At 43.8% G+C, this 26,564-nt stretch overlaps 3 protein-coding genes across 5 annotated transcripts; 1 reads left to right on the top strand and 2 right to left on the bottom strand.

Moving 5' to 3' along the window:
- Positions 1 to 1,151: 1,151 nt before the first annotated feature.
- Positions 1,152 to 6,932, bottom strand: LOC447781 (MGC84460 protein). Of its 2 annotated transcripts, XM_041575365.1 has the most exons (6): positions 6,774 to 6,932; positions 4,418 to 4,718; positions 3,720 to 3,913; positions 3,363 to 3,611; positions 2,225 to 2,356; positions 1,152 to 1,859 (listed from the first exon to the last, which is right to left on the bottom strand). In XM_041575365.1, exons 2-6 carry the CDS (start codon positions 4,689 to 4,691, stop codon positions 1,680 to 1,682), a joined length of 1,029 nt encoding a protein of 342 aa, XP_041431299.1. In that variant the 5' UTR covers positions 4,692 to 4,718; positions 6,774 to 6,932; the 3' UTR covers positions 1,152 to 1,679. The 2 variants fall into 2 exon arrangements, with proteins under 2 accessions (XP_041431299.1, XP_018087534.1); XM_018232045.2 differs by lacking the exon at positions 3,363 to 3,611.
- Positions 6,933 to 12,824: 5,892 nt separating this feature from the next.
- On the bottom strand, positions 12,825 to 18,642 carry suv39h1.S (suppressor of variegation 3-9 homolog 1 S homeolog). The gene is made up of 6 exons (XM_018233375.2): positions 18,324 to 18,642; positions 16,244 to 16,389; positions 15,337 to 16,017; positions 14,039 to 14,185; positions 13,817 to 13,946; positions 12,825 to 13,731 (listed from the first exon to the last, which is right to left on the bottom strand). The coding sequence occupies exons 1-6, from the start codon at positions 18,349 to 18,351 to the stop codon at positions 13,598 to 13,600; spliced, it is 1,266 nt and encodes a 421-aa protein (XP_018088864.1). The 5' UTR covers positions 18,352 to 18,642; the 3' UTR covers positions 12,825 to 13,597.
- A 191-nt stretch (positions 18,643 to 18,833) lies between these two features.
- LOC108700300 lies at positions 18,834 to 25,840 on the top strand. Of its 2 annotated transcripts, none has more exons than XM_018233378.2 (7): positions 18,834 to 19,132; positions 22,403 to 22,456; positions 22,858 to 22,948; positions 23,755 to 23,822; positions 24,213 to 24,371; positions 25,036 to 25,170; positions 25,523 to 25,837. In XM_018233378.2, exons 2-7 carry the CDS (start codon positions 22,444 to 22,446, stop codon positions 25,720 to 25,722), a joined length of 666 nt encoding a protein of 221 aa, XP_018088867.1. In that variant the 5' UTR covers positions 18,834 to 19,132; positions 22,403 to 22,443; the 3' UTR covers positions 25,723 to 25,837. The 2 variants fall into 2 exon arrangements, with proteins under 2 accessions (XP_018088867.1, XP_018088865.2); XM_018233376.2 differs by lacking the exon at positions 18,834 to 19,132 and adding an exon at positions 20,974 to 21,083 and having other exon boundaries at positions 25,523 to 25,840.
- The last annotated feature ends 724 nt before the right edge of the window (positions 25,841 to 26,564 follow it).

Below are 26,564 nucleotides of genomic sequence, written 5' to 3' on the forward strand. Positions count from 1 at the left end.
CAGGGCCCCCCATAAAAATACATTTGTGGCCAGGGCCCCCCATTAAAAAATATTGGTGGCTAGGACCCCACATGAGTAAAAAAAATTGGTGGCCAAAATTGGTGGCCAGCCCCCCCCCCCACATTATAAGAAAATTGGTGGCCAGGGCCCCTTAACTGTCCATGCCTTCCCAAAATCAGCAGCTCTCAGAAAGATTGGGGGCCCATGTAATCAAGTAAGTGTGGAGTGGCCGGGCCCCCCTTACCCTCGGGCCCCCTACAACTCTCCCCCCCAGTCCCCCCCTGATGGCTGCCCTGCACGGAACCTTTAACATGGGACGGATGGAAAGTGTCCCATTTGAATCATGTATTCATATTGGTTTCCATGGTGACCATTTCGGGCACCAATTGTTTCCTTCATGTAGTGCAACGAGTTTAATAAATGGGGTGATTGGCAGGGCAGGAAACACGAGTGCCAGTGGGAGGGTGTAATACGAGTGATAGGATTGGCAGGAGGAGGACCCTCCCAGGACAGAAGTAGAATGAGGCCCATGCACAACGGGTCACATCCCAATCCACCCTGTAACCATGCCCGCTCTCCACACACACACACACACAATAGCAAGAGCCAGTGAATATGTGCATACAGCGTGGGAGCAAATACATGGGGCGATCCCTCAGGTTTGGTGCATATGCCCTATTTTAACAGGGGGGGGGTGTTGAGGGCTAATTTGTGTAACGAGATCCAGGAATGTAGGTCAAAGCAGAAAGCCAAGTCGGGGGAGGCGGTTGATTGGATTAGGCTGCTACTTACTGAGCTGTAATGAGGCAGGACATAAACCTCTGCTAAACCCTCTCACACCCTTGGGTGACACTGCCAGGGCACCTTTACTGATGAGACACATGCCACAGATCAGAATCAGATTTGGCTTCTGGGAGCCTGACCCCCCCCCTCCAATTAGTTTTCCTTATTTCCAGAAATTGGGGAGAATTGTCTCTGCAGATTATACTGCCAAATGAAGCAGGAGGTGTTTGCTAAGGGAAAATATAGGAACATTCCATGTCTGCCCCTGGCATTGCCAACAACAAAGGGGCAGTGCCACATCAAGCAGCTGTGTTTTCTCTAAATGCCCCCCAAGTATGAGCTGACTCCCCAAAAGCAAAAACGAGAAATGAGAGAATGAAGAATTTTATTAGAAAACAGGTTTTTGCCAGTGTTATGGTGCAACCATGCCAGGGCACATTGTGCTTGAAATAATGGGCATCACAAGGATTGCAAAATACTGGCATGCCCTCCACTTGACTCCCTATGGATAATGGAACTAAACTGAAGGACTGTGTATGTTCCAGAGGGGACATGCTGGTGCCTACAGTGATTATTAGGGTGTAAAGGGAGGAGCTGGGGGCTCATGTGATTCAGAACATTGGGGAAATGATGGGGCAAGTCCCTTTAACTGACCCTGCCGACCAGCTGCCCAATACAGAGACCTGCAGCAAGTACGGGGTTATCACAGAATCAGTTTCTGAGCAGGTGTAGCAGGGGAAACTATCACCCACATGGGATTTCTTCCAGTACATCATGTGACCCTGTGTAATAGAGAACGTATACGGTCTGGTGCCCCCTACCTGATTAGCTAAGGAGATTACACATTGCACAGCAGGAGATCGGCAGAGTTTTGGCACAGTCATGCCATCCATTCATCACCCAAGGAAGACAGACTTCTCCATGCCATCCTCCACCCGCAAATACTCCAGCTGGGATGGGAAATAGAGGCTTTTATATCGGGGGCTGTTTCTCACGTAGTGTAGGTATTCGGGGGCTCCTGGGCAGGTAACATTATCTGCCAGAAGAACAGTGCCAGAAGCCAGCAAGTCACATTCCTAGAGGAAAGAGCAGCAGATAAAGAGGATGGTGGGAGGAATGCAAAATGGCAACAGGTGGGGTTGTTTAAATTCTCACCCAATACATTAGATGAACCTCTGCGTGCCTCCTGCATTGCCAATTCCACCACCAACTGGCAGGAGCAGATGGCTGCAGATTTTACTTCAGCAGTTGTGACACAATGACATTGGCACAGTCATCTGCCAGGATGGCATTTTGGGAATATTTATACCCAGTACAACTGGTGCTACATGGCCCTTCCCTGCCCCACATAAACACAGCCAACTATTGCTTGGCCTCTCTAACCCCTGCATCTTACTACAAGGGAAGTTGCACTGGGGTTTGTTTGGGGCATCCCACTCACCTCAAGTAGTTTGGTGTCGGGCAGGTAGCTGGTCTTCCAGTGATCTATAAAGACCAAGTCAAACTTGTCCATGTCAAACTTCTTCTTCAGCTGAGGAATGAGAGCAGAACTGGCACCAACCAGCAGATCAACCTGTGGCACAGAGAGAGGGCATGTTATTATCTGTCTCTTTAACTCTTACCATTCCATATTTTGTTTGCCCTAGTTTAAAGGGATACTGTCATGGGAATTTCCTTTTTTTAAAACGCATCCGTTAATAGTGCTGTTCCAGCAGAATTCTGCACTGAAATTTGTTCTCAATAGAGCAAACAGATGTTTTTATATTTAATTTTGAAATCTGACATGGGGCTAGACATATTGTCCATTTCCCAGCTGCCCCCAGTCATGTGACTTCAAGAGTCATGTGCACTCTTTACTTCTGTACTGCAAGTTAGAGTTATATATCACCCCCCTCCCCCCATTAGCCTAACAACAGAACAATGGGAAGGTAACCAGATAACAGCTCCCTAACGCAAGATAACAGCTCCCTGGTAGATCTAAGAACAGTACTCAATGGTAAAATCCAGGTCCCACTGAGACACATTCAGTTACATTGAGAAGGAGAAACAACAGCCTGTCAGAAAGCAGTTCCATCCTAAAGTGCTGGCTCTTTCTGAAAGCACATGACCAGGCAAAATTACCTGAGATGGCTGCCTACACACCAATATCACAACTTAAAAAAATACACTTGTTGGTTCAGAAATTACATTTTATTATTGTAAATTAAATTATTTGCAGTGTAAACAGTGTAATTTAGAAATAAAAAGAAAACTACACCATAAAAATCATGACAGAATCCCTTTAACCTGTTTAGTGCAACCTCTTTGATCTTCACCGCATGTACCCAGACAAGACATAGCATAGAATAAAGGGAAATCCCAAAGATGCAGAATATAGAACACTGACAGATGAGCCAGTGCTGTCAATTTTGTGATTGGTGGCAGACAAAACCCCAATAGGCTAAAACCAGTAATCAATATGTAACTGGCCAAGTCAGAGACCCAATGTGCTGGCCACACACCGGACTCAATTTGTGCTGTTGTCATTACCCCAGCTGTAGGACCAGAGACAACAAGGCCGGGGACCTGCGAGCTCTCACCTTACAGGTGCTGTTCCGCATTGTCGTCTGCCTCTCAGCTGTCTCTTCCTGAGATTTGGGTGCAGAGGTGGCCAGGGGGTTTTGGGAGGTGCGAGAGAAGAGCTGCAGGGGCAGTTGCAGACAGTGCAGGGTGGTGTAAATCAGAGCTTCCTGCAAGCACCACCGGCTATGGGATGAGTGAGTGGCGCCCCCTACTGGCTGCTCCCCCTGAGTGCTAGAGTGAGGGACAGAGGGAGGGCTAGGGCTCAGCTAAAGTGGGCCGGTAAAATAAGGAATCAGAGTGGAAGATAAGAGAAAGGTGTAAGTTGCATAATGGAACCAGAGCCCCCTCCCCATGAAGAATATCCCCCTGCTCACCTGACTATCGAGTCCAGCATGGCCAAGAATTTGTTTAGCCACCTGCGCATAGTGATGGTTCATCTCCAGCGTGATAAGCCGTGCCCCTGGGGGCAGAAGTCGGGCAATCCTCATGGTGGAATAACCACAGTATGTGCCCAGTTCCAGCACCCAGCGAGGGCGAACATCCAGCACCACTGCGTCCAGAATCTCACCTGGAAATAATGCACAGGGTAGAAGGTGAGGGCACAGGAATCCAGGTAAAAGTGGGCTGGGCTGGAGGCAAGAGAAGGAGGGTGGCATGGGGACAAGAGGATGGAGAGGCTAGTGGGCATGTCACGCCCAGACACAGAGAAAGGGCCTCATTGTAGAATCAGCTGAGAGTCCTAATGCCCCAGGCAGGTGGCAGAGGTCTCTAGATGTGCCTGGCAGTGGCAGGGTTCCCTATGTCTGAAGCCAGAAGGGAGTGTTGAAGCCATTGCATGCCCATATCTAGAGATGCACCCACGTCCAGCCATGGATACCAGATTATTGCCCTATATTTATATAGCACCGACATATCCCACAGCGCAGGATTTACACCAGGGGCCCTAAATAATGCTTCCAAATGGGGCCCAGTCATTCGGCCCCTGAATGCAGGGTGACCATAGTGCCATGGGATTGCAGAGATGAGGGGTTGGCATATGTAATGAATGGGTGGAACAGAAAATGCCTCTTACCTTTCTTGTCTCCCACATTCATTGCCCACTCTACATTGGCACAGTAGGAATCCACGGCACTTATGACACTGTTGGCATCACCCTGCACGGCTGTGTTCTGTACGTACTGCAGGATCCGCATGGGACGGCTTTTACCACTCGTGAAGTCACGCAGTCTCTCCAGATAATTATCATGCCACCACAGTGCCCACGTGCCATCGGTACGAACTCGCCACACCACAAACAGGAGCAGAGTCAGGGCTCCCATGCACACTGCCAGCAAGATAGGCAGCATTTTGTGCCCTGGAGAAGCACCTGCAGACTGGCACAGAGACACGTTACAGCTATCGACACTATAGGCACCCTTACTATACACACAATCACAGCTATAGGCACCCTCACTATACACACAATCACAGCTATAGGCACCCTCACTATACACACAATCACAGCTATAGGCACCCTCACTATACACACAATCACAGCTATAGGCACCCTCACTATTCACACAATCACAGCTATAGGCACCCTCACTATACACACAATCACAGCTATAGGCACCCTCACTATACACACAATCACAGCTATAGGTACCCTCACTATACACACAATCACAGCTATAGGCACCCTCACTATACACACAATCACAGCTATAGGCACCCTCACTATACACACAATCAAAGCTATAGGCACCCTCACTATACACACAATCAAAGCTATAGGCACCCTTACTATACACACAATCAAAGCTATAGGCACCCTCACTATACACACAATCAAAGCTATAGGCACCCTCATTATACAAACAAGGGAAAGTTGTGCTCACCACTATTTTTTAAAACCATTAATGAATCTGATTCATTAAGAATTCTATTGCTTCATTATACATTTTACAAAGGGACTTGGTTTTGGTTTTACCTGCAACTTAACTTGCTGCTTTCAAAGTAAACCTCCATACTTTGAAAGCAGCAAGTTAAGTTGCAGGTAAAACCAAGTCCCTTTGTAAAATGTATAATGAAGCAATAGAATTCTTAATGAATCAGATGAAAATTGAGCATAGGACTGGCCAGATATGGGATGACTTTGACGTAGTTGGCCAGCTTAAATATATTGCAATATATGGACAAACAATCCCTGTTTTGTTTAAAGGGTAAGGCATTTTTCAGTAGCAGTATGCACAAAATGTCTCTGTCTTAAATATATTGATAATGGGTTGAGTGCAGAGGACTCTTGTGTTTGACTATATGTATTTTGTGGTCACAGCCTCATTGCACCCCCGCCTAATGGTTTTTAAAAAATAGTGGTGAGCACAACTTTCCCTTGTTTGTTATAGTTATACAGGAGCAGTGACCAGCTCCATGTTGTAGCTCCCACCCTTCCCAGCTATAGTCAGGTGATCCCACTGGTGTCTAATAAAAGGGCAGCCAAGTATGGAGGTTTACTTTGAAAGCAGCAAGTTAAGTTGCAGGTAAAACCAAGTCCCTTTGTAAAATGTATAATGAAGCAATAGAATTCTTAATGAATCAGATAAAATTAAGCGTAGGACTGGCCAGATATGGGATGACTTTGACGTAGTTGGCCAGCTTAAATATATTGCAATATATGGACAAACAATCCCTGTTTTGTTTAAAGGGTAAGGCATTTTTTAGTAGCAGTATGCACAAAATGTCTCTGTCTTAAATATATTGATAATGGGTTGAGTGCAGAGGACTCTTGTGTTTGACTATATGTATTTTGTGGTCACAGCCTCATTATACACACAATCACAGCTATAGGCACCCTAACTATACACACAATCACACACACACAGCTACAGGCACCCTCATTATACACACAATCAAAGCTATAGGCACCCTCACTATACACACACTCACAGCTATAGGCACCCTCATTATACACACACACACACAGCTACAGGCACCCTCATTATACACACAATCACAGCTATAGGCACCTTTACTATACACACAATCACAACTATAGGCACCCTCACTATACACACAATCACAGCTACAGGCACCCTTACTATACACACAATCAAAGCTATAGGCACCCTCACTACTCACACAGCTACAAGCACCCTCATTATACACACACACAGCTACAGGCACCCTTACTATACACACAATCACACACAGCTACAGGCACCCTCATTATACACACAATCACAGCTACAGGCACCCTCATTATACACACAATCACAGCTACAGGCACCCTCATTATACACACAATCACAGCTATAGGCACCCTCACTATACACACAATCACAGCTATAGGCACTCTTACTATACACACAGCTATAGACAGATTCATTACACACAAAATCACACTTATTGGCACACTGACAACACAAAGATAGAAAGTAATATACACTCACTTAGTGGAAGTTGCCGAGTGCAAGTTAGTTTAAGAGGGAGGGTGGGTTGAGTGAGCCCCTCAGGCTGGAGCTGTGTAGGAGCGTCTCAGTGGGTTGGGATATTTCCTAATCTTCAAGCCCCCCTCCCCCATTGGCCAGGGGTGAGTGGGAGTGGCATCCCAGAGAGGCACAGGGAAGAATTTGTGTCCACTCACCCCCCCCCCCCATTGGCCAGGGGTGAATGGGAGTGGCATCCCAGAGAGGAACAGGGACGAATTTGTGTCCATTAACCCCCTCCCCAGGATCCTAGCAGCAGAAACCCAAATGTCATTGCTTCTCTCTGGTACAAACAGGGGGTGGGGGGCACATTGTCACAAGGGATCCTAATCTCTAATCTCAGCAACAATGGGATTTAGTGCAGCCATGTGCAACTGGTGAGTGTTCAGCGGCCTCATGTGGCCCCACTGCTCTCCAGGGCCACACATGTACCATGCTAGTGAAAGTGCATCACACTCGGCAGAGATGGGGCCCTGGTGCACTATTCAGTAAGTAGGGGTGCAAGGCAAGGGATTATATTCACCGGGGAGGAGAAGCTACCTCCTTCAATGATTTCATGGACTATGGTTGGATGTTAGATCAACTGCACATACATTCCAGCTAATGCCTTATACTTTACATGCCTGCTGCATGGTTACACATATTCCTCTACTCAATTCTGATCTTGCCCACTCCCACATCTTGTGTCTTATTCCCTTCCCTTTAGATTGAAAGCTCCTTTGCATAGGGCCCTCCTCACCTTTTGTACCGTATTGGTTGTGATGTATGTAACTCCATACAACAGCCTGGATGGGGGAAAATGGGCAGCACAAAGGGGCAATAAATCCCTTAAAAAACATAGGAGGGAAACAATATTCATATTTATTAGTATAATACAAAAATCTGGTCCAATAAGTGGGCATAGTTGAGCATACACTGACCACGCAGAGACTGTGTATTATCTGGCATTTTATATGCATCACCCCATGTCCATCTTAAGTATATTTCCACAGATGTGATTGGTTGCAGGGAAGGTGCAGTCAGTGGTCAGGATGCAGATACTCCAGTCAGTCATTGAGAGAGGGAGTCTCTATAGGAGGCTACAAAAAGAAATTAGTCCAGTGCAGAGTTAAGCTCCCCATAGACGCAACGATTCTTCTTGCCGAACGACCGATTTTAGGGAAGCCCGACCAATACTTCGAAATTATCGTGTGGTTAGTGGGATTCGAACGATCTTACGATTTTTCGGCCAACATCTGTCAGGAAATTGATCGGCCAGGTCAAAAAATCCGTCGGTCCCAGTGCAATGTATCTATGTTTGCAGGGCCAAGCAGGCAGCTCCCCTTTGTTTTCCTGGCAAATTGGTCTTTTTAGTTGATGGTCAATTCGTACGATCGTTCTGAGAAGATCGTGGTCTCACGATCAGGATCTGATCTTTTAAAAATCTCAACATCTATGGCCAGCTTTACTTGAAGCTTAGGGGTCTCACTTTTTTCATCCACATTCAAATGCAGTACGAGTTCACTGTCCCCTATGCTAACCATGGAGGGTCTGAAGGAGACGGCAGAGTTGTGAGTTCCTGATAGAAAAAAGTACATGTTAGAGGTGGTGCTTCCTGCAGCCCTGGTATTGGTAGAGGGTCAGCTCCCTCTCTCACCAGCTCACAGTTTGTATCCAACCATCCAAAGACTGCTCCAGCTTCTCTAATGTGTCCTGTAACTGCTGGATATGGACCTGGCACTTCTGTACATTCACAAACAGGTACCCACAAACATCTTCACACTGGGCATTATGAACAGTGGCACAGCCATACAGGGTGCACACACCAGCACTGGCATATTACAGCTCTGTGCCCATGTCTCAGGGCCACTCTATACCGGCTTCAGCTGAGATACCCCTATCTGTGCTGGGGAGACACAGGGGCTACCAGAGAAGCAATGGCCCAGGCAGCAGCACTTTCCCTTGCTCTGGAGTAGGGATGGGCGAATTTGACCCGTTTCGTCAAAAATTCACAGCCAGCGAAATGTCGCTGAGACCCATTATAGTGTATGAGTGTCAAAAAATTGTCCAAAATTTTTGACGCGTGTCTTTTGTTTTTTGACGCATGCCGCCATACAAGTCTATGAAGCATTTCTCTGGACTGGTTGGTCCCCAGCACAGTGAGTGAGACCTGCAGCCCCAGGCACGTGGGCCAAGTGATAGGGGTGTTTGTTTGGGTACATGTCCATTTACTATGTTTAACTATAACCCTCTGCCTATTTGCTGCCCAAGATCTTTCGGGGTTCAGGAGATCAGGCCACAGTTTTACTGTCTTAAAGGTTCTGAAGCCCCAGGCCCAAGTCCACCTTACAAGCAGCTGGCCTGTGTGGCCTATCATTCCTGTAATGTCTCCTGGGGGCAGTCAGTTGAAAGGTCGATCTTTTGCAGCAGTGCCGTCGTGCAAGGACTTGCTCAGCGCACTCTCACTGGCCTTACACCCCCTTCCGAATGGGAGAACTTAGAAAAATATTCCGCCTATGATTTGCCTGATTACCTGCCAGCTGCCTCCTCCATACTCAGCTTTTAGAACTTTCCCGCCTCAGTTTTCCTGACCTGAACCCCAATCTTTAAAGGATTTAGAGGAAGAGCCTTGATCCCAGGGATTTCATGGGCACAGGCGGTCTGTCAGCTGTGGCTCGTACCAACTGCAGGCTCAAATGAACCGCATGGCACAGGAGGACAGGTGAGAAGCAGCAGTCACAGAGAAACCGATACCCTCCTGGAAGGGGTTTAACATTGTCTTTCCTTACTAAGCGATCCGGGCAGTCTAGTGCCAACTCCACTGGCAGATTCAAGTTGGCCAATTGCGGGAGGTACCACCCTGAGTGAGAATCTGCTTGCTGGCATGTGCCATATCTTTGACCAACATGTAGCCCAGGAAGGTGAGTTTTGGGGAGACTGGTGGGAAAATTTTCTGGTGGCACAAAATAAGCATATAAGAAAGGTCAACATGCTTGTGCTGCCAATCACTTCACACAATCCCATCATCGCTCAATATTCATAGTCCCCAAGGTACAATTTGCTAACGATGACAAACACCTCCTGGCTTGCTGCTCCTTGGATGGGACCATCTCTGTGTGCCAGCTGGTGCCCACACCTCCTTCTGTGCTCCAGACTCTTCGTGGGCACACCGAACCTGTTAGTGACTTTGCCTGGTCACTATCCAATGCTATCATTGTCTCCACCTCACTGGATGGCAGCATGCGAATCTGGAACACCCAGGATGGGCTCATAACAATCTGACAGTGGTGAGTACACGGTGACCTTTGTGCCAGAGGAGCATCCGCTTCCCAAAGCTCTCCTGTCCTGCCCACAGGTTGGCAACGAGAAGCACACCATTCATGTAATGAACATCTCTACTGGTAAGAAGGTGAAGGGAGTAAGCAATAAGATCAATGGCCGGGTGCTTTCACTGTCGTTTGACTCCGATGGGTGGATCCTTTGAGCTGGTGACGATTGCAGCCGTAATTTGTCTTTCCTTTTCGACATGGCAATCGGTGAGTGCCGAGCATATGCAGATGGAGCTAGTATAGTGCCATGTTCTGGCAGAGGAGATGGAGGATAACTGGGAAAGGGTGGATTAACTTAGGGGAGCAAAGTAAAGAATACATGTACAAGTGGAGTCTATATGAAATCTTTAGGTGGAGAATAGGTAGCGTTCAGTGGTACCCATTTGTGATTGTGGTAGCACCAATACATACAGGAGATGGTTGAATCAGACACAGTCACCCAAGATAGAAACACACAGCTACTCATTGCCTGGCCTCACCCAACAGTGTCAGGTCTGGAATCAAAATAGTGAAGTATTGGCCAGTATCCAGAATATCAAGCCAAGCCTGTGAGATGCAGCTAAAATAATCCCTCCTCTGCGAGAGTTAGTAGTTAGTCCTGACTGTGTCCCCCCTCATAATCTTACAGGCAAGCTGACGAAGGCCAAACGGATTGTAGTGTCAGAAGGTAGAGCCATAACCAGCATTTCTGCCTGCTCATGGATCAGTCGAGAGGCCAGGGACCCCTCACTGCTGGTGAATGCTTGTATTAATAAACTACTTTTGTACAAGTAGGTGTCTCTCCGTCCTGGTTAAGCAAGGTCAGGTTATAAAAAGATTACATCAAAGGGAATGCTACTGGATATGGCTTCTGGTAACAAAATATTCTAAAGTATTGAACTAGGAATAAGTTGTTTTTTGTAAATAATTATTAGTTTTATTTTTTTTTAGAGATGAACATTCAATATTCTTCTATTGAATCAGGGAAAGTTTATCACACTCTCCATTGTCCTTATATAGGGTAAGATACCATAATTATTATCTAAAATGGTTTATTATTTTGTTCTACATTTGGTATAAATATTGTATAATTTTTGTATGTTTTCAGTATATTAAATTTTGGTACTATTTTTGCATTCTTTATTGTTTTTTTATTACTTTGTGTATTTCGCCCACAATTTGTGTGAAGTAAGGAATCAAGATGGAGGATTGGACAATTTTTATACTGAAGAAAAAATTTTTAAACAAATATTTTTTTATACTGGAGAATTTTATATTTTTTTCACACAGATATTTTTCCATTGAATTTTAAGGTGATTAAGTACCAAAATTGAAGGTTTTACCCCTGTGAGTTTTGCTCTCCACTGTTGGAGGATGATCTGTGGGTGGTTTATTTGGTTAATTATTGTTTTTTTGTGTATGCTTGACAAAGAGGTCCGCCCCGAAACGTTGCACCGCACTCCACAATAAACAATTAGGGGTTTGCATTAGCCCTGAGTGCCATCGGATTCTTTCGTTTGTCTCTCTGTCCCATATAATGGCCCCTCCCCTATATCACACCTCACATCCTTTTACCCCGCGGCCGCTGGGTGGTGGATAACGAGGGCACCTTGCAATTGAAACAAACTTTCCAAATCCAGCAGACCGCATGCCATTCGCAGCATATTCTGTCCTCTCATGTCCTTCAGACAGGGAGCGTGTGTAGGTGACTTTTTGCATCTGAGTGTTTAGATTTATTTTCCCTTGCTGGTGGAGGGTACACAGACCCATGCCAGTCCACAGGGCAGGGCTTTGAATGAAGCAGAAGGGACAGTGGCAAACCAATGCAACAGAGTGGTACTGTACGCAGTTCTGTTCATCACCTCTTCCAATTCCCTCCCAGTGACTGGCAGCAAAGACATGTGCGTCTACTTCTTTGATGTGGAAAGAGCAACTAAAGCCATTGTGAATAAGCTCCAGGGACACAGCACAGCCGTTTTATGTCAGCTTTAACAGTGATGAAAACCTGCTTGGTGAGCATCTGGAGACGTGAGCAGAAATAAGCACCCACTACCCTCCTGCATTAAGTCACCCTGGTACAGTCTCAGCAGAGACGCCTCACACTACAACCACTCTCACTTGTACCTTTAATTTAGATTTCTGTGCATTCAATAAATAGATCACTCCAGGCAGCACCTGGAGCAGTCTGTAGCAATAGCTGGAACTGTGCCCTAAAGCCACCCTCCCAAACCAGTGCCAAGGTAATGCAGCCATTGTTTTACTGGGGCTGGTTTCCCTTCAGCAGAAAACACTGTGGTTGCTAAGGGCAGTGATAGCGAGCAAACTAGATTCATTGAGGCTAAAACTGGTATTTTTAATTACTTATAGTTCTGTTCAGATACCTTCATTCATCCTGCAGTCTCTAACTCCAATCACTGCAGAGGTTGCTAGTAGTAGTAGTAGGACCCCAACAACAAAACTGTGTAAATGCCAAACCTGGAGTAGGCCAGATCATAAGGTTAAACATCTCCACAGGATAAAGATCCATTCCACATAGACCTAGATATTCCGTGAGTGCAACATCAACATTGCCTTTTACCCTATGTTTAGACAGATGGTGGGCTGGGACGTGGCATCCTTACCAAGGCAACAGCTGTCATACAGAACAGAAGCAGCTGTGGGGCACAGGGTTTCTATTCATTTACCTGTGCTTACCCACGCTGCGGCATGAACAGACCAACAATTAGAGTCACAAATAAAACAATGTATTTTCACTTTTAAAACAAGAAGCAGACATATAAAAATGTTGTTAAAACGGACAGGAGGCACAGTAGCCACACAGATACAAAGTCCTTACACAGGAACTTGGGAGGTCACGTTAGGAACAAGAGCTCAGGCTTTGGACAGTTTGCAATAAAAACCTTGCCCCTTTTGTTCCAACACTGTTAGTTGTGGGTACAGATTGAAGCCATTGGCTATGAGCAGAGAATCCAGGCTGTAGCCCAGGCTGCGTAAACCACTGATAACTTGCACATGAACCCTGTCACTGCACAACTCCAAGTCATTTTCCTCCGCCCCCATGCATAAAAACACATGTTCAGAAAATAGACTAAAAATCCGTAACCGGTAAAAAAAAAACAACTACCTGAAAGGATGCAGGCATTATTTCATAGCCCACTTTCCCTCTGGTGAATCACCGACTGCCCGCTGGGCATCACAGACAGTATCAGGGAACAGGAAAGTTCAAGTAAAAACAGATTATGAGCCAGTAACACTAGCAGTATGGAGCAATTCACAGATGAGGACCAGGCAGCAACTCTCACGTCTCAAAGACTTTAGCACCAATATTTCATCAAGTCAGTACTGTGCAGTTACTTGCTAGGGTTTTCCATTTAGGAACTGCTCTCACTGCAAAGGGTGGCAATGTTCTCATTGTGCTGGCTGGAGCAGCAGATGATTTAAGTGTATGTAGGAACCAATCAAGTCCAGGCGGTAGAGGCAGAGCTGGGACTGGTCCATCTCTCAGAAGAGGTACTTGCGGCAGCTGCTTTCTCCACACTTGCATTCCATCCGAACTCGCTTCTTGGGAGATGCAGGGAGACCTGCTAAGCCAAAGTTAGAATCCATTTTGCTACTTTCCACATCCACTGGGTCCACTAAAAAAAGAGAGTAAAGGAAAAAATGGGTCTTTTTCCAACAATCCGCACCCAGTGCCCATACTACACTCTTAGAACTACTTACCCTGCATATTGTAGTCAAATGTCAACTCCTCCCCTGTGCGGATTGTTCGGGTAGCAAAGAAAGCAATACGGGGTAACCTTTCATCCAGGTTATCGATAAATATGTTGTACACCTGAAGATTCGGCTTACACTGTGGGGAGAAAAAATAAATAAATAAAAAAGACCTCACGACCATGCCAGATGTTGACGAATCGATCAGACATTTGCACTACAGGCACTTACACTGTGGTTTACAAAGTGCGATATATTTCCATAACGAGCAGCATCCACTGTATAAACATCTTCCACATAATCCAGGTCAAACAGGTAGGTGGCTCCTTGACGGTCATAGACTTGGCCCCTCCGTTCCGCTTCTTCAGAGGTTATTATCTAAATAGAGATCCACAGAGCAGGTTACACCATTGCCTCTGCTACATGTCCCACTATTCAAATGTGAGCTACTGTGCAGCTAGAGAGGAAATGGATTCCAGCAGGTACCAACATATCAATAAGCACCATATATACACATGCATACTTAAATAATTTTCCAGAGCATGCTAGTAAGTAAAAAGTTAGTTTATTACATCATTACATCAATATTATAAAAAACATTATTCAAAAATCCCCTTATAGCGCCTAACGCGTTTCATGCTTACCTGGCACTTAAGGTGGCCATACACGGGCCGATAAAAGCTGCCGACAGACCGTGTCGGCAGCTTATTGGCCCGTGTATGGGGCCCCGCGACGGGCTTCACCAATCGAGATCTGGCCAAAAGTCGGCCAGATCTCGATCGGATGGGACAGAAAATCCCGTCGGATCGCGGCCGCATCTATTCGTTGATGGGGTCCCGCGATCCGACCGCCAGTTTGGGCATCGTTAGGATCCGATCGTTGGGCCCTAGGGCCCACGATCAGATCAGCCGATATTGCCCACCTCAAGGTGGGCATATCGGAGGGAGATCCGCTCGTTTGGCAACATCGCCAAACGAGCGGATCTCTCCATGTATGGGCACCTTAAGTCATAGGCAATTTCTGTTTAATCATGCTCTGGAAAATTATTTAAGTATATATGGTTGTACCTCTGTTTGGTCACTAGAGGACTCCAGCATGCTACTATAATGTTTACCAGACTCTACTCCCAAGCCGATTTACATATATACACATGCCACAAGATTGATGGCTCAATAGTCTCACATTTATGTAGATAAAGCTGCACCCCAAAATCTCTATGAACCCCCATCTTCCCATATAAATTATCAGATGAGGGGACTCAGTACATGGTTATGATAATATGCCAGGAAATATGTGCAGGCAGGAGCACAAGGTCCCTGTACATCCCCTAAATCTTCCCAACTAAGATGTTGCATAGGGATTAAGAGAGCAATTTGCAAGTCAGGTTCTATAATATGTATACAGCTAAGCAAGAGGGGTTTCTCATACACGAGAGTCCACCTGAACTTGACTGATTGGTCCCTAGCAAGTTACTTTGTACAGTTTTTTGTTGAACAGATCAGGCCCCACTTGGCTGAGGAGCAACTTACCTCTCCCACATACTCCATAACAAAGCTGTTCTTGCGAATCTTTTCCAGCGTACGCACACCCCACCCTCTCCTATCTGATGTCCTGAATATACAGAATTTGTACTGGATTCCCTTTTGAACCACACGATTAGGGCAAGAGGGGCCACAGCGGCAGTGTGAGTTACATTCGTAGATTGGAAAGCCAGGCTTCACCTTCACCTGCCCCTCATTATTGTAGGCCTTTTTGTGCTGGAAGGCCCCTGGACAGCAGCCCCCTTCATCTGAAAAACAGTCCCGGCATTTGCATCCTACTGAACTTTGGTTGATTGCCACCCCGTCTCCCACCCTGTACTCATTAATGTAAACAAAGTCAAGGGGTGGGCCCTCCAGGTCCACTTCATTAGCCACGAGGATAAGACCATGGTGTGAGCGCTTGGCATTGAGTTGCTGTTCCCACTGGCGCAATCGCTTCCTCTGCTTGGCTTTTAGCACTAAATAGTGGGAAAGGCTCTGGTCCAACCTGCGGGGACACCGCGCCGCCGCCTTCTTTATCCCAGCAGCCTTTGCTCGCCGTAGCAGCTCCCGCTCCAGGTCCAAGTGGAACTGCTTCAGGAGATTGTTGCACTTGAGGTGATGTCGGGGTTCCCAGGTGCTTTCGGAATCAGGGTAATATTTCCACTTCACAAGGTACAGCTCCTGGTCCTGCAGGAGATAAAATAATACATGGCCCTAATGACAGAAACTCTGGCCCCTATTTGTAAATAATACCCTGCTACAGAAACACTTCTAATCGTTATCCTGTTAGGCACCATTCATGATGCCATGCTCACCAACTAATACTTACTATACACAGCCATCTCTTTCCCCAAGTGACCAGCGCCAGCCATGTCTCCCACCTCCCTGTCGCTGCTGTGCAATCCAACTGTACCTGCATTTTCTTGTAGTTCCACAGATATTCCACTTCAAAATCACTAATGTTCTTGCGAGTGACTCCCAGCTCAGCACAGCACAGCTGCTCCACCCGACACAGCTCCTGTAGTTCTGACTCCGACAAGAGGCACCTCACCATGCAGCCTGAGGCAGAGACACACATTACCTCCTACACAATACAGACAGGCCACCATGCAGCCACACACACGTCACCCGCTGCTCAAAAAAAGAGACAGGCCACCATGCAGCCAGACACACGTCATCCGCTACTCAAAAAGAGACAGGATACCATGCAGTCTGAGACACACGTCATCCGCTTCTCAAGAAGAAACAGGCCACCATGCAGTCCGAGACACACGTCATCCGCTTCTCAGGAAGAGACAGGCCACCATGCAGCCCGAGACACGTCGTACGCTGCCAGAGTTGCCGCCTTTTCTGTAAAAAAAATACTGGCCTTCCTATATATTTATCTTTTCTGCCTATTAATAACATTGGGATCAACCATCATTTTTACCGGCCATAAAAAAAAATACTGGCCAGGTGGCAACCCCATCCGCTGCTCAAGAAGAGACAAGCCACCATGCAGTCCGAGACGCACGTTATCCTCTGCTCAAGAAGAGACAGGCCACCATGCAGCTGGAGACACACATCCGCTGCCAGGGTTGCCATCTTTTCTGGCAAAATATACTGGCCTTCCTATATATTTATCTTTTTTCCCTATTAATAACATTGGGATCAACCATCATTTTTACTGGCCATAAAAAATACCGGCCAGGTGGCAACCGTAATTGCTGCTCAAGAAAAGACAGGCCACCATGCAGCCCGAGACACGTCATCCGCAGCTCAAGAGACAGCCTGACTCCAATAATCTCCCTCTGTCCAGCACCGTATTCTGATATTGCACATTTCATGTTTACATATTTATTGTGTATTTTTAAGTGCCTTTTTGTGATATGTACTAGCTGGGGCCACGTCGTCTCGTCAAACTGTGTATTTGTATACTGCTGAGATGACAATAAAGTTTACTTTGACTTTGATATTCAGCATGAAAATGTTCAGAAAGCTGCTATGATTATCTGTCAATAGAGGGATCATATGTTATTTTGTTTGTCCAGCACCTCTGATATCACAGTGGCACATCCCAAGTACACAGGGCAGCCATCAGGGGGGGACAGGGGGGAGAGTTGTATGGGGCCCGAGGGTAAGGGGGGCCCTGCCACACCACACATACTTGATTAGCCGGCCCCCCATCTTTCTGAGAGCTGCTGACTTCGGGAAGGTATGGACGTTTAAGGGGCCCTGGCCACCAATTTTCTTATAATGTGGGGGTGGGGGCCCTTGCCACCAATTTTTTTTCTCATGTGGGGTCCTAGCCACCAATATTTTTTAATGGGGGGCCCTGGCCACAAATGTTTTTTTATGGGGGGCTCTGGCCACCAATTTCTTTTTATTTTTTATTAACATGTGGGAACCCTAGCCACCAATATTTTTTTTGTTTTTTTTACTGTGTGGTGGGGGGCGGACCTGTAGGTGGGGCTTGCGGTGGGCGCAGCCCAGGAAATTTTGTCGTATGGGGCCCTGTGATTTCTGATGGCGGTCCTGCAAGTACATAATGTGTGGGATTCAGGCTCAAGCAGAAAGGTCCTATTGGATGTCAGTCCACTTGTGAATGTACCAATCGTGTAACAGGGGAGGGCACAGGCCTCACACATTTAATAGGCGCAACCCTAATAAACTGCGGGTGTCGGTGGCATCACACATCAGACCCTCTACCACTGGTCAGAACCCACAGATTAGCAGACGTGTCCCCCGAATGTCTCGCTCCGTTATACACGGCTCACGTGCCCTTCTCCCCCCCCTTCATTCCCAAGGAACTTTTCCCATTCTACACTCCAGTCTTATGAGGCTCAGTCAGTCCGGGCCGGAGGGGATGACGGGAGCTGCAGTCTGTAGTGTGTGCGCGCCACAGAATAGCTGTAACCTCCCCGCACATCACTCTCTCGACTCCCTGTTACTATCACGAGAGGCGCTACATTTTCCCTCATCCCCGTGACGCCGAGTTCAGCTCCCGCTCTCACCTAGCGCGCCGTTTGAATTTTCCGCCATGTTTGTACGGTGACAGTCGTGTGCTTTTCCCCCATTCCCTCCTCTCACAGGCTAAAACCACCCGGCGCGCACAACTAGACCGTCCTGCCATTGGCTGTCCCCTAATGCCTTCATCACTAAGAGGCGTGGCTAGTTAGAAGAGCGCGCCTTTTTACTAAGAAGCCCTGTAGGTAGTGGTCAAAATATACGCCAAAGTTCCGGGCTTTAATACACCATTTGTAACCATAGCAACAGTCTCTGGGCTTGCAAGGCCAAGCGTCTAACAATTCAGGGTGAAGCTGATTAAAATTGCACCAAAATTGCTTCTGTTATCGGCCCTCCACCATGTAGAACAGAAACATTCTGGCCCTCTGTACCATAGAAGTTGGACAGCACTGGTGTAGCTTATAGGCTAGGGACCAGGCCCGGACTGGCAATCTGTGGGTTCTGGCAAATGCCAGAGGGGCTGCTATAAGGTGCCATAGAAAGTCAGTGTTTAGTGGGCTGGTGGGGGCTATTTGGGCCTCTGTGTATCTGAAATGCCAGGGCCTATTTTAATTCTCAGTCCGGACCTGCTAGGGACAGCCTCTTGCTTTTGAGCCCTACCAATAGGTTATTCCCTCGCTCCTGAGCAATATGATGGAACATTACAGACAAAAATAAACTTATTATTGAGCCATGTATTCCTCAAATAGGCATTTGGGCCAGTGCATTTAGGGCAAACCTTGATGAGATCTGGGCCCGTGCAGCTGGCACAGGAATCCGCTGGCTCAGCTCACTGACAGATCAATAAGGGTAATAGGTAAGTTAATTCTAATAACCACTTGCAGCATAGCAGAAACACTAAACAGGGCATTCGTTTGCTCACTTATTATGAACATTCTTTGCTGCTTATAGGATTGAACTTCATTTTGTAAGACATAAGTTTCCTTTATGTTATGACTTATGTTATGAATGACTGACTATGTGTCTACATAAGTGGTTGCTCAACTTCCAAACACTTTTTACAGTTGGGTTGTTTTCAGATTTTTCACTACAAATAAAGACTTTTTGCAATTGCTTTCTGTCTTTTATTCTTTACTGTTTTTCCAAAATTTTAAAACTTACGTAGGGAGCGGATAGGAGCTGATCTCCCACCGTCCACCTATGCACACCCGACGCGTTTCACCGGTAGCACCGGCTTCTTCAGGGGCATATGTGGACGGTGGGAGATCAGCTCCTATCCTCTCCCTACGTAGCCAGGTAGAAATTCTGGGGAACAATAGAACGGAACGGAAGGGAGGTGCGGGTAGCAGCGGTCTTGTGTGGGCACTTTGCATGGTTGCATTTACAACCAAATTTGCTATTAATAGAGCAACTGTGAATGGATAACAGTTGACCTGACCAATACTAGTGGGTAGCTATTTGGATACTTCTTCACTTTACATGTACGCCTCAGTAGGGGCGAAGTTAAACTAAAGTGCACTACCTTCACTTTACACCAATCCACCTATGTGGTTTTAATGAGTTTATATGTTTTTTAAGGGCACAGCCCTGTATCTCTGTAGCATTCAGACTTTGGTCTCAGAGATTTTCTGTGTGTTTGTTCATATTCGGCAAGTGCGGTTTCTTAATGAAAACAATTAAAAGTTAAGTTTTAATGACTAATTCACTACAGCACCTGAACTAGTTACCTTGTGAACCATTGAGTGAATCTGGGAGTTACCCAGTATTCTACCTCATGAATTCGCAATTGTTTATTTTCGTTTGATACAGATTTTTGTAACTTGCGGGTGCATCAACAAATTCTCTTTTTTCTCTTCACTACTACCCGATATATTATGTTAAAACTACTAACATTAAAGGGGTTATTTGCTAAACTCCAAATGCAAAAATCATAATTTTTTTCATAACATCTGACTTTTAAAAAAAAAACACAATTTTTTCAGAATTTATTAAACCCCAAGGATGGAAAAGTCTGAACCTGAAAATCCGCATCTCAGACCTGTTGAGGTTGCATATAAGTCAATGGGAGAAGTCCCGATGATTTTTTGATGTGCGCTGGGTTTTGTGCAATACCTCCGGACAAAAATTTGAGTTTTCGGGTAAAAAACATCCAAAAACATTGTGAAGATCCTATTTTGTCCCGCAAAGCAAATTTTCGGGAAAATGTAATAATAAATAACTGTAAAAAACCCGAGCGGATTTTCGGAGTTTGTAGCAGAAAATATTGAGATAAATTCGGACTTTGACTACTGCAGCACAAATATGGTAGATCCTTTATACTGGAACATTGGGAATGAGATTGGTAATGTAACAACATTGAACGAATCCTTTTAAAATGAAATTTTAAATTACATTTTAATCAATTAAATTATGAAGCATGTGTAAAGAAAACATTATTTAATTTCTGGTGTCAGTATCTCTTTAACTATAATGTGCCAGTTACTAGCCATATTGCAGCCTTGACCATTATAAGTGAGGACATCACAATGTGAGTGATGACATCACAATGCCCAGTGATGACATCATAATGCCCAGTGATTATATCACAATGCCCAGTGATTACATCACAATGCCCTGTGATGACATCACAATGCCCAGTGAAATTTCCCCATCCTGTATCCTGAGCTCTAACTACTCATTTGTCAGTTGGAGAAGAAGAGTGAACAAGTCAGTCATGGCTTATTCAATCTCTATCCAAATTATTATTTCTATATTACTAAATTATTTCATCAATTTTGCTGTGGGCTTCCCGGTTTGGAGACTGGATGGTAATTATATTTATTTTGAGTCAGATTTATTTTTTTTTATTTTGGGAAGAGATGTAAGTAAGAAGTAGTGTGTATAGTAAGGTGGGAGGGTGTCGGGAAAAGGAGCTGTAACTGTGGCACAGGGGAATTTTGTTTGTATATGTTTTTTTCTTTACTTCATATAACAACAAATGTTATAAAGACAGTATTTTGCACAATGTACAAGAGACTGTAATCACCCTTTAATGAAAGATTAAATATTTAATATTATTATAACATTACACAGTAAGATATAACTAAATCAATATTAAAATAATTATAAATGTATTTTATTGGCACAAACTATCCTTAGCTATTATTCTTATAACTATTTTCATTACATTATTAACTGCACTGTGCCAGTTACTGGTCATACTGCAGCCCTGACAGTGTTAATTATGACATCACAATGCCCAGTGACATTTCCCCATCCTGTATCCTGAGCTCTAACCACTCACTTGTCAGTTGGAGTAGAAGAGTGAATGAGACAGTCATGGCTTGTTTATTCTCTATTCAAATTCTTATTTCTTTATTATTAAATTATTTCATTATTTTTGCTGTGGGCTTCCCAGTTTGGAGACTGGATGGTAATGTATCCCAAATGTATCTTGAAATGATATTTATTTTGTCAGATTTATCTTTTTTAATTTGGGAAGAGATGTAAGTGAGAAGTAGTGTGTATAGTAAGGTGGGAGGGTGTCACGAAAAGGAGCTGTAACTGTGGCACAGGGGAATTTTGTTTGTATGTTTTTTTCTTTACGTTCATATAACAATAAATGTTATAAAGGCAGTATTTTGCACAATGCACAAGATACTGTAATCACCCTTCAATGAAAACCCTTTAGGGCCAGGGCACACGCCGCTATTTTGGGAAATTAGTCGCCCAGCGACAAATCGCTTCTACTTCGCGTTACTAATCTCCCCGACCTGCCTTCCTGCTGGCTAGAATGTAAATCGCCGGTGGGATGGCTGTCGTATCGCTTTGGGTTTCCGTAGTCACCCAATATTTCCTTCGGGTGACTCCGGAAAATGAAGCTGGGCATTTCAGGGAGATTAGTCGCCTGAAGAAGAATCGATTTGTCGCTGGGGGACTAATCTCCCGAAAAAGCAGCGTGTGCCCTTACCCTTAATGAAAAGATCACCCTTTAATGAAGGGTTAAACAGGATCCCCTATTCCCTGGGCCACCCCACAGGGTCTGTTTCCTCTATAGTTATGCCACTGTGTGTATCTATATATTAATTCATTTTCATTGCATTCATCTAATTGTAATGTCTCAACTAATGGTATTTATTCCTTACAGGACCCAGTGATCAGAAGGCAGATTGTACTACATCCGATTCTATGAAACAATTAGGTAAAGTTGCACAACTTATTGAAACATGCCAATTACATGTCACTTGCAATAACCCTAATCATTAATACATAATGGGCCTCTATTAGTTTTATTTGTATTTCTATTTTTCTTCACCTCTTCTATTTTCCCTGTCATTTCAAATGAATTTTACATTTTATTTCTAGTCCTGTTTATTCCTATTCTCTATTGATTGTGTTAATTCCATTATATTTATTCACTAAACTGTAATATTTCCCTTTTCCATTTGCTTTTTCCACCAACCACATTTCCCCTTTATTCTGGTATCTCAGGACAAATGCTCTCTCAGCCCTACACTTCTATAGTGATATATGATAAACCTATTCTACATATTTCTAGCACTTACACATTCATACTCTTCATTAACTTATTTTCTTGTTTAGTTTTAGAGATCCCTAAACCGTATATCCGTTTGGCTGGAGCATGCATTAGTTTGTTGATAATTGGACTTCTGGCATTAAGCATTCGTTTCTGGTGAGTTCTTTAAAGGGATACTGACTTTTTAAAAATAGTGTGAGAATCCTGGGGTTCGACTTATTTTTGCACCAGGTCTAGTAACCTACAATAAAAACCAGATCTTCAGTTTAAACAGATGATCAGTAAATGCTATCTACTATTTGGTTGGTTACCACACCTTGGGCAAACCTTGGACTTTTTCATAGTGCTTAAAGGGATTTTATAGCCCCTATAGATAAATAGTTAGGGGTTATTTACTAAACATCTCAAGCCTGTCGAGGTTGCATATAAGTCAACAGGAGTCCCAATGATTTTTTGATGGTCAATACCCCAATATTTTCGGGGGTTTTCAGGCAAAAAAAACATAAGAAATCGGAGTTTTCGGGTGTAAAATCCACAAAACATCGTGAAAATCTGATATTTTTTTTCCATGCAAAGCTAATTTTCGGGAAAATTTAATATTAAATAAGCGTAAAAAAGCCAAGCAGATTTGATTTTGGAGCAGAAAATATTGAGATAAAATCGGACTTTGATAAATAACCCCCTAACATTCATTAAATTGCTCTTCAACTTCTAATTAAAATATATTGCCATAGTAAGATTGTTATATAAAGCTATACAGTACATGTAGTGATTTCTATATTCTGGTCTTTATAACATCTTGCTGTTGAGCCAAGCCAATCAGTATGAAATTGAATATCTCAGTTCTCAGAATAAATTTACACCAATTCATATTTTGAGGTTTAGCTCCCCTTTTAGATTTCTAGAGACAGTGTAGGGTTTAATTTGCACAGAAACAAATCATTTTATCTTTTCTTTCCCAGCAACAAGCATGTGAAAGCATTAAAAAAACGTGAGGAAGAGGTGCGGAGTCTTCAAGTAGTTGTACCAGGTAAAATTCTGTCTGTTTATTTTTGTCTGTGAAGGTTTTCCCCAATAAATCTCTGAAATGGGTTCATATAGATCAAATGGCAATGCCCCTATAGAGTAAGAATATCCAGGACTGATGAGAAGCATTATAACAAATAGGAGGGCTGCTGGAGTGATTAGGAAGGCTCTCTAAACTGAAGTTGACTGACAGTCATCATCACAAAAATGAGCGTGCAATAAAGCAACTATATAATTATTAATATCTATTATAATATATCTAGTAACCCCTAACAACCAATTAGCAGTTAGCATTTTGGTCTAATGGGATTTTTGAGAGCAGACATTTGACTGGTTATTATAGGTTGCCGTAAAGCAAAATCAGAGATAAAATGTCTAAACTTTTACTTTTTAGGAGTAAAAATACACATAGGAGAAGAAGGAAACTGTAAGGAAAATGAAGTGACTCCTAATAAAGAAAATAATAATAAAGTGGGAGAAATATCAGAGTCTGCTACAATAACGGATGTCCCTCAAGAGAACTGTGCTGAAACAGATAAAGAGATTATAGATGGTAAGTACAAACTAAGATGAGTGAAGGGGAAGAGGAGTTATTTTTGGTCAGCAAACAGCTAAAACAGCAGACTCTAAGGGGGTAATTTACTAAACTCTGAATAAAAAAATCACGAAAAAATTTAGATTTTTTAATATAAAAATCGGACTTTTAAAAAATCATGAATTTTTCGGGAATTCATTAAACCTAGAGGAAGGAAAAGTCCAAATCAGAAAATCTGGCATCTCAGACCTGTCAAGGTTGCAAATAAGTCCCAATAATTTTTTGATGTGTGCTGGGTTTTGTGCAATACCGTGAAGTTTTCAGAGTTTTCAGGCAAGAATCTGAGTTTTCGGGTTAAAAATCCGAAAAAAATCATGAAAATCGGATGAAAAATTGTGAAAATCGGATTTTTTCCCCCAAAGCATATTTTTGGGAAAATGTAATAAATAAGCATAAAAAACCTCAGCGGATTTGATCGGAGCAGAAAATATGGAGATAAATTGGGACTTTAATAAATAACCCCCTTAAACTTGAGATCCAGTAACCCATATCAACCGGCAGTTACTATTTTCTAATCTGCTGTTTAAATCACAAATCTGACTGGTTAATATGGGTTTCCATGGAGCAAAGGTTTGCCCATTATCATAGTAACCTCATTAATTAATGGAACTTTTCTTTACAGTTGAATCACAGCACATGAACGAAGATACCACTGAAAAACAAAAAAAGAAAAACTGGAGGAAATATCTTCCTTTTACTAAAAAAACCAATCCACCTCCTGAGAACGGTGTGGAAACAGATAAAGAGCTAAAGGAAAGTAAGTACAACTAAGTGAAAGGGGGAGATAAAGGTTAAATATATCAGCTTTATAATATAAAGGATGAGAATTTAAATTAAGGAAAAAATATGTAAAATTAAAACAAACAATTCCAGCCTCTAAGATAATGGGTTGGAGCAGAGTTTTGGTCTCTAACCAGAACTAAAGAACTACATGTAGGGTAACACTGACATCGTTTTCTTACTTTTACCATCTTGTCCTACTGCTGCCGACTTTACCGACTAAACCTGATTTTCCTCACTCTTCCAATCTACAACCACAATCCACTATGTATAAGGCTCAGCAGTATGGGGGGTGGTTACACGTTATACTAATCAATATTATCTTGTAGGTGGGAAGAAACTACTAAAACTACTAAAACTACTAAAACTAGTAAAACCACGAAAACCAGAATTAGCAGAGGAAACAGGTGAACAGAACAAGAAAGTTCATGAAACGCAAGTAGAGGAAGTTGATAAGAAGAAGAAAAAAAGAATATGGAAATGGAAATGGAAAAAGAAAAGGGCAGAAATGACACTTCTCCCGAAATAAAAACCAAAGCCGAAGGAGGAGCAGTTAAAAATAAAAAATGGAATAACGGCAGCCCTTTCCTCGTGAGGCAATTACGGGCGACTTTGGAAAACCATTTACATTTTAGCCGGCGGAAGGCAGGGGGAGGATTAGTCGCCGTAAAGAAAAGGAGATTTGTCGCCTGGCGGCTAATCTCCCCGAATCTGCCTGTGTGGCCAGAGACTTAAGCTGGCCATAGATGTTGAGATTTTTAAAAGATCAGATCCTCTCAGAACGATCGTACGAATTTACCATCAACTAAAAAGACCAATGTGGCAGGAAAACAAAGGGGAGCTGCTTGCTTGGCCCTGCAAACATAGATACATTGCACTGGGACCGACAAAGATTTTTTGACCTGGCCGATCAATTTCCCAACAGATGTCGGCCGAAAAATCATAAGATGTACGATTGTTCGAATACCACTAACTACACGATAATTTCGAAGGATTAGTCGGGCTTCCCTAAAATCGGTCGTTCGGCAAGAAGAATCGTCGCGTCTATGGGGAGCTTTAGAATCAGTGTGACCTTTAAACATTGATAACATTATAATGTTTTTTTTTCCTGTTTATATTGTTACACTTAAAAAAAATAAACCATTGTATAAAAGTATACCAGCTTTATTTTCTAATGACTTGAGTAATAAAATACACGGGAACACCTTAAACGCCTTTCCTTATTTCTGTGAGATTCACAATTTAAAGGGTCAGTGACCCCCCTCCCAGAGCTGTTTAGAAATACATAAGACGTTAAAAATAAACTTTACACTTTAGAAAAACGGTCACAAATAGAAAATGAAAAGTATATTTTTATTTCTGGTGAATGAT

Source organism: Xenopus laevis, chromosome 8S (genome assembly GCF_017654675.1).
Source record: "Xenopus laevis strain J_2021 chromosome 8S, Xenopus_laevis_v10.1, whole genome shotgun sequence".
In the NCBI taxonomy this organism is placed as follows: Eukaryota; Metazoa; Chordata; class Amphibia; order Anura; family Pipidae; genus Xenopus; species Xenopus laevis.

What these genes read in the sequence shown, in the direction of transcription:
- LOC447781 (XM_041575365.1), bottom strand. Translation starts at nt 4,691, where the DNA reads ATGCTGCCTATCTTGCTGGCAGTGTGCATGGGAGCCCTGACTCTGCTC. An exon ending in GAATGTGGGAGACAAGAAAG is followed by an intron (nt 3,914 to 4,417) that starts GTAAGAGGCATT and finishes CATTATTTCCAG; the next exon opens with GTGAGATTCTGGACGCAGTG. An exon ending in TGCGGAACAGCACCTGTAAG is followed by an intron (nt 2,357 to 3,362) that starts GTGAGAGCTCGC and finishes TCTGTGCCACAG; the next exon opens with GTTGATCTGCTGGTTGGTGC.
- suv39h1.S (XM_018233375.2), bottom strand. Translation starts at nt 18,351, where the DNA reads ATGGCGGAAAATTCAAACGGCGCGCTAG. An exon ending in GGAACTACAAGAAAATGCAG is followed by an intron (nt 16,018 to 16,243) that starts GTACAGTTGGAT and finishes TATCTCCTGCAG; the next exon opens with GACCAGGAGCTGTACCTTGT. An exon ending in TTATGGAGTATGTGGGAGAG is followed by an intron (nt 14,186 to 15,336) that starts GTAAGTTGCTCC and finishes ATCTCTATTTAG; the next exon opens with ATAATAACCTCTGAAGAAGC.
- LOC108700300 (XM_018233376.2), top strand. Translation starts at nt 20,990, where the DNA reads ATGGCTTATTCAATCTCTATCCAAATTATTATTTCTATATTACTAAAT. An exon ending in CCCGGTTTGGAGACTGGATG is followed by an intron (nt 21,084 to 22,402) that starts GTAATTATATTT and finishes TATTCCTTACAG; the next exon opens with GACCCAGTGATCAGAAGGCA. An exon ending in AGATAAAGAGATTATAGATG is followed by an intron (nt 24,372 to 25,035) that starts GTAAGTACAAAC and finishes TTTTCTTTACAG; the next exon opens with TTGAATCACAGCACATGAAC.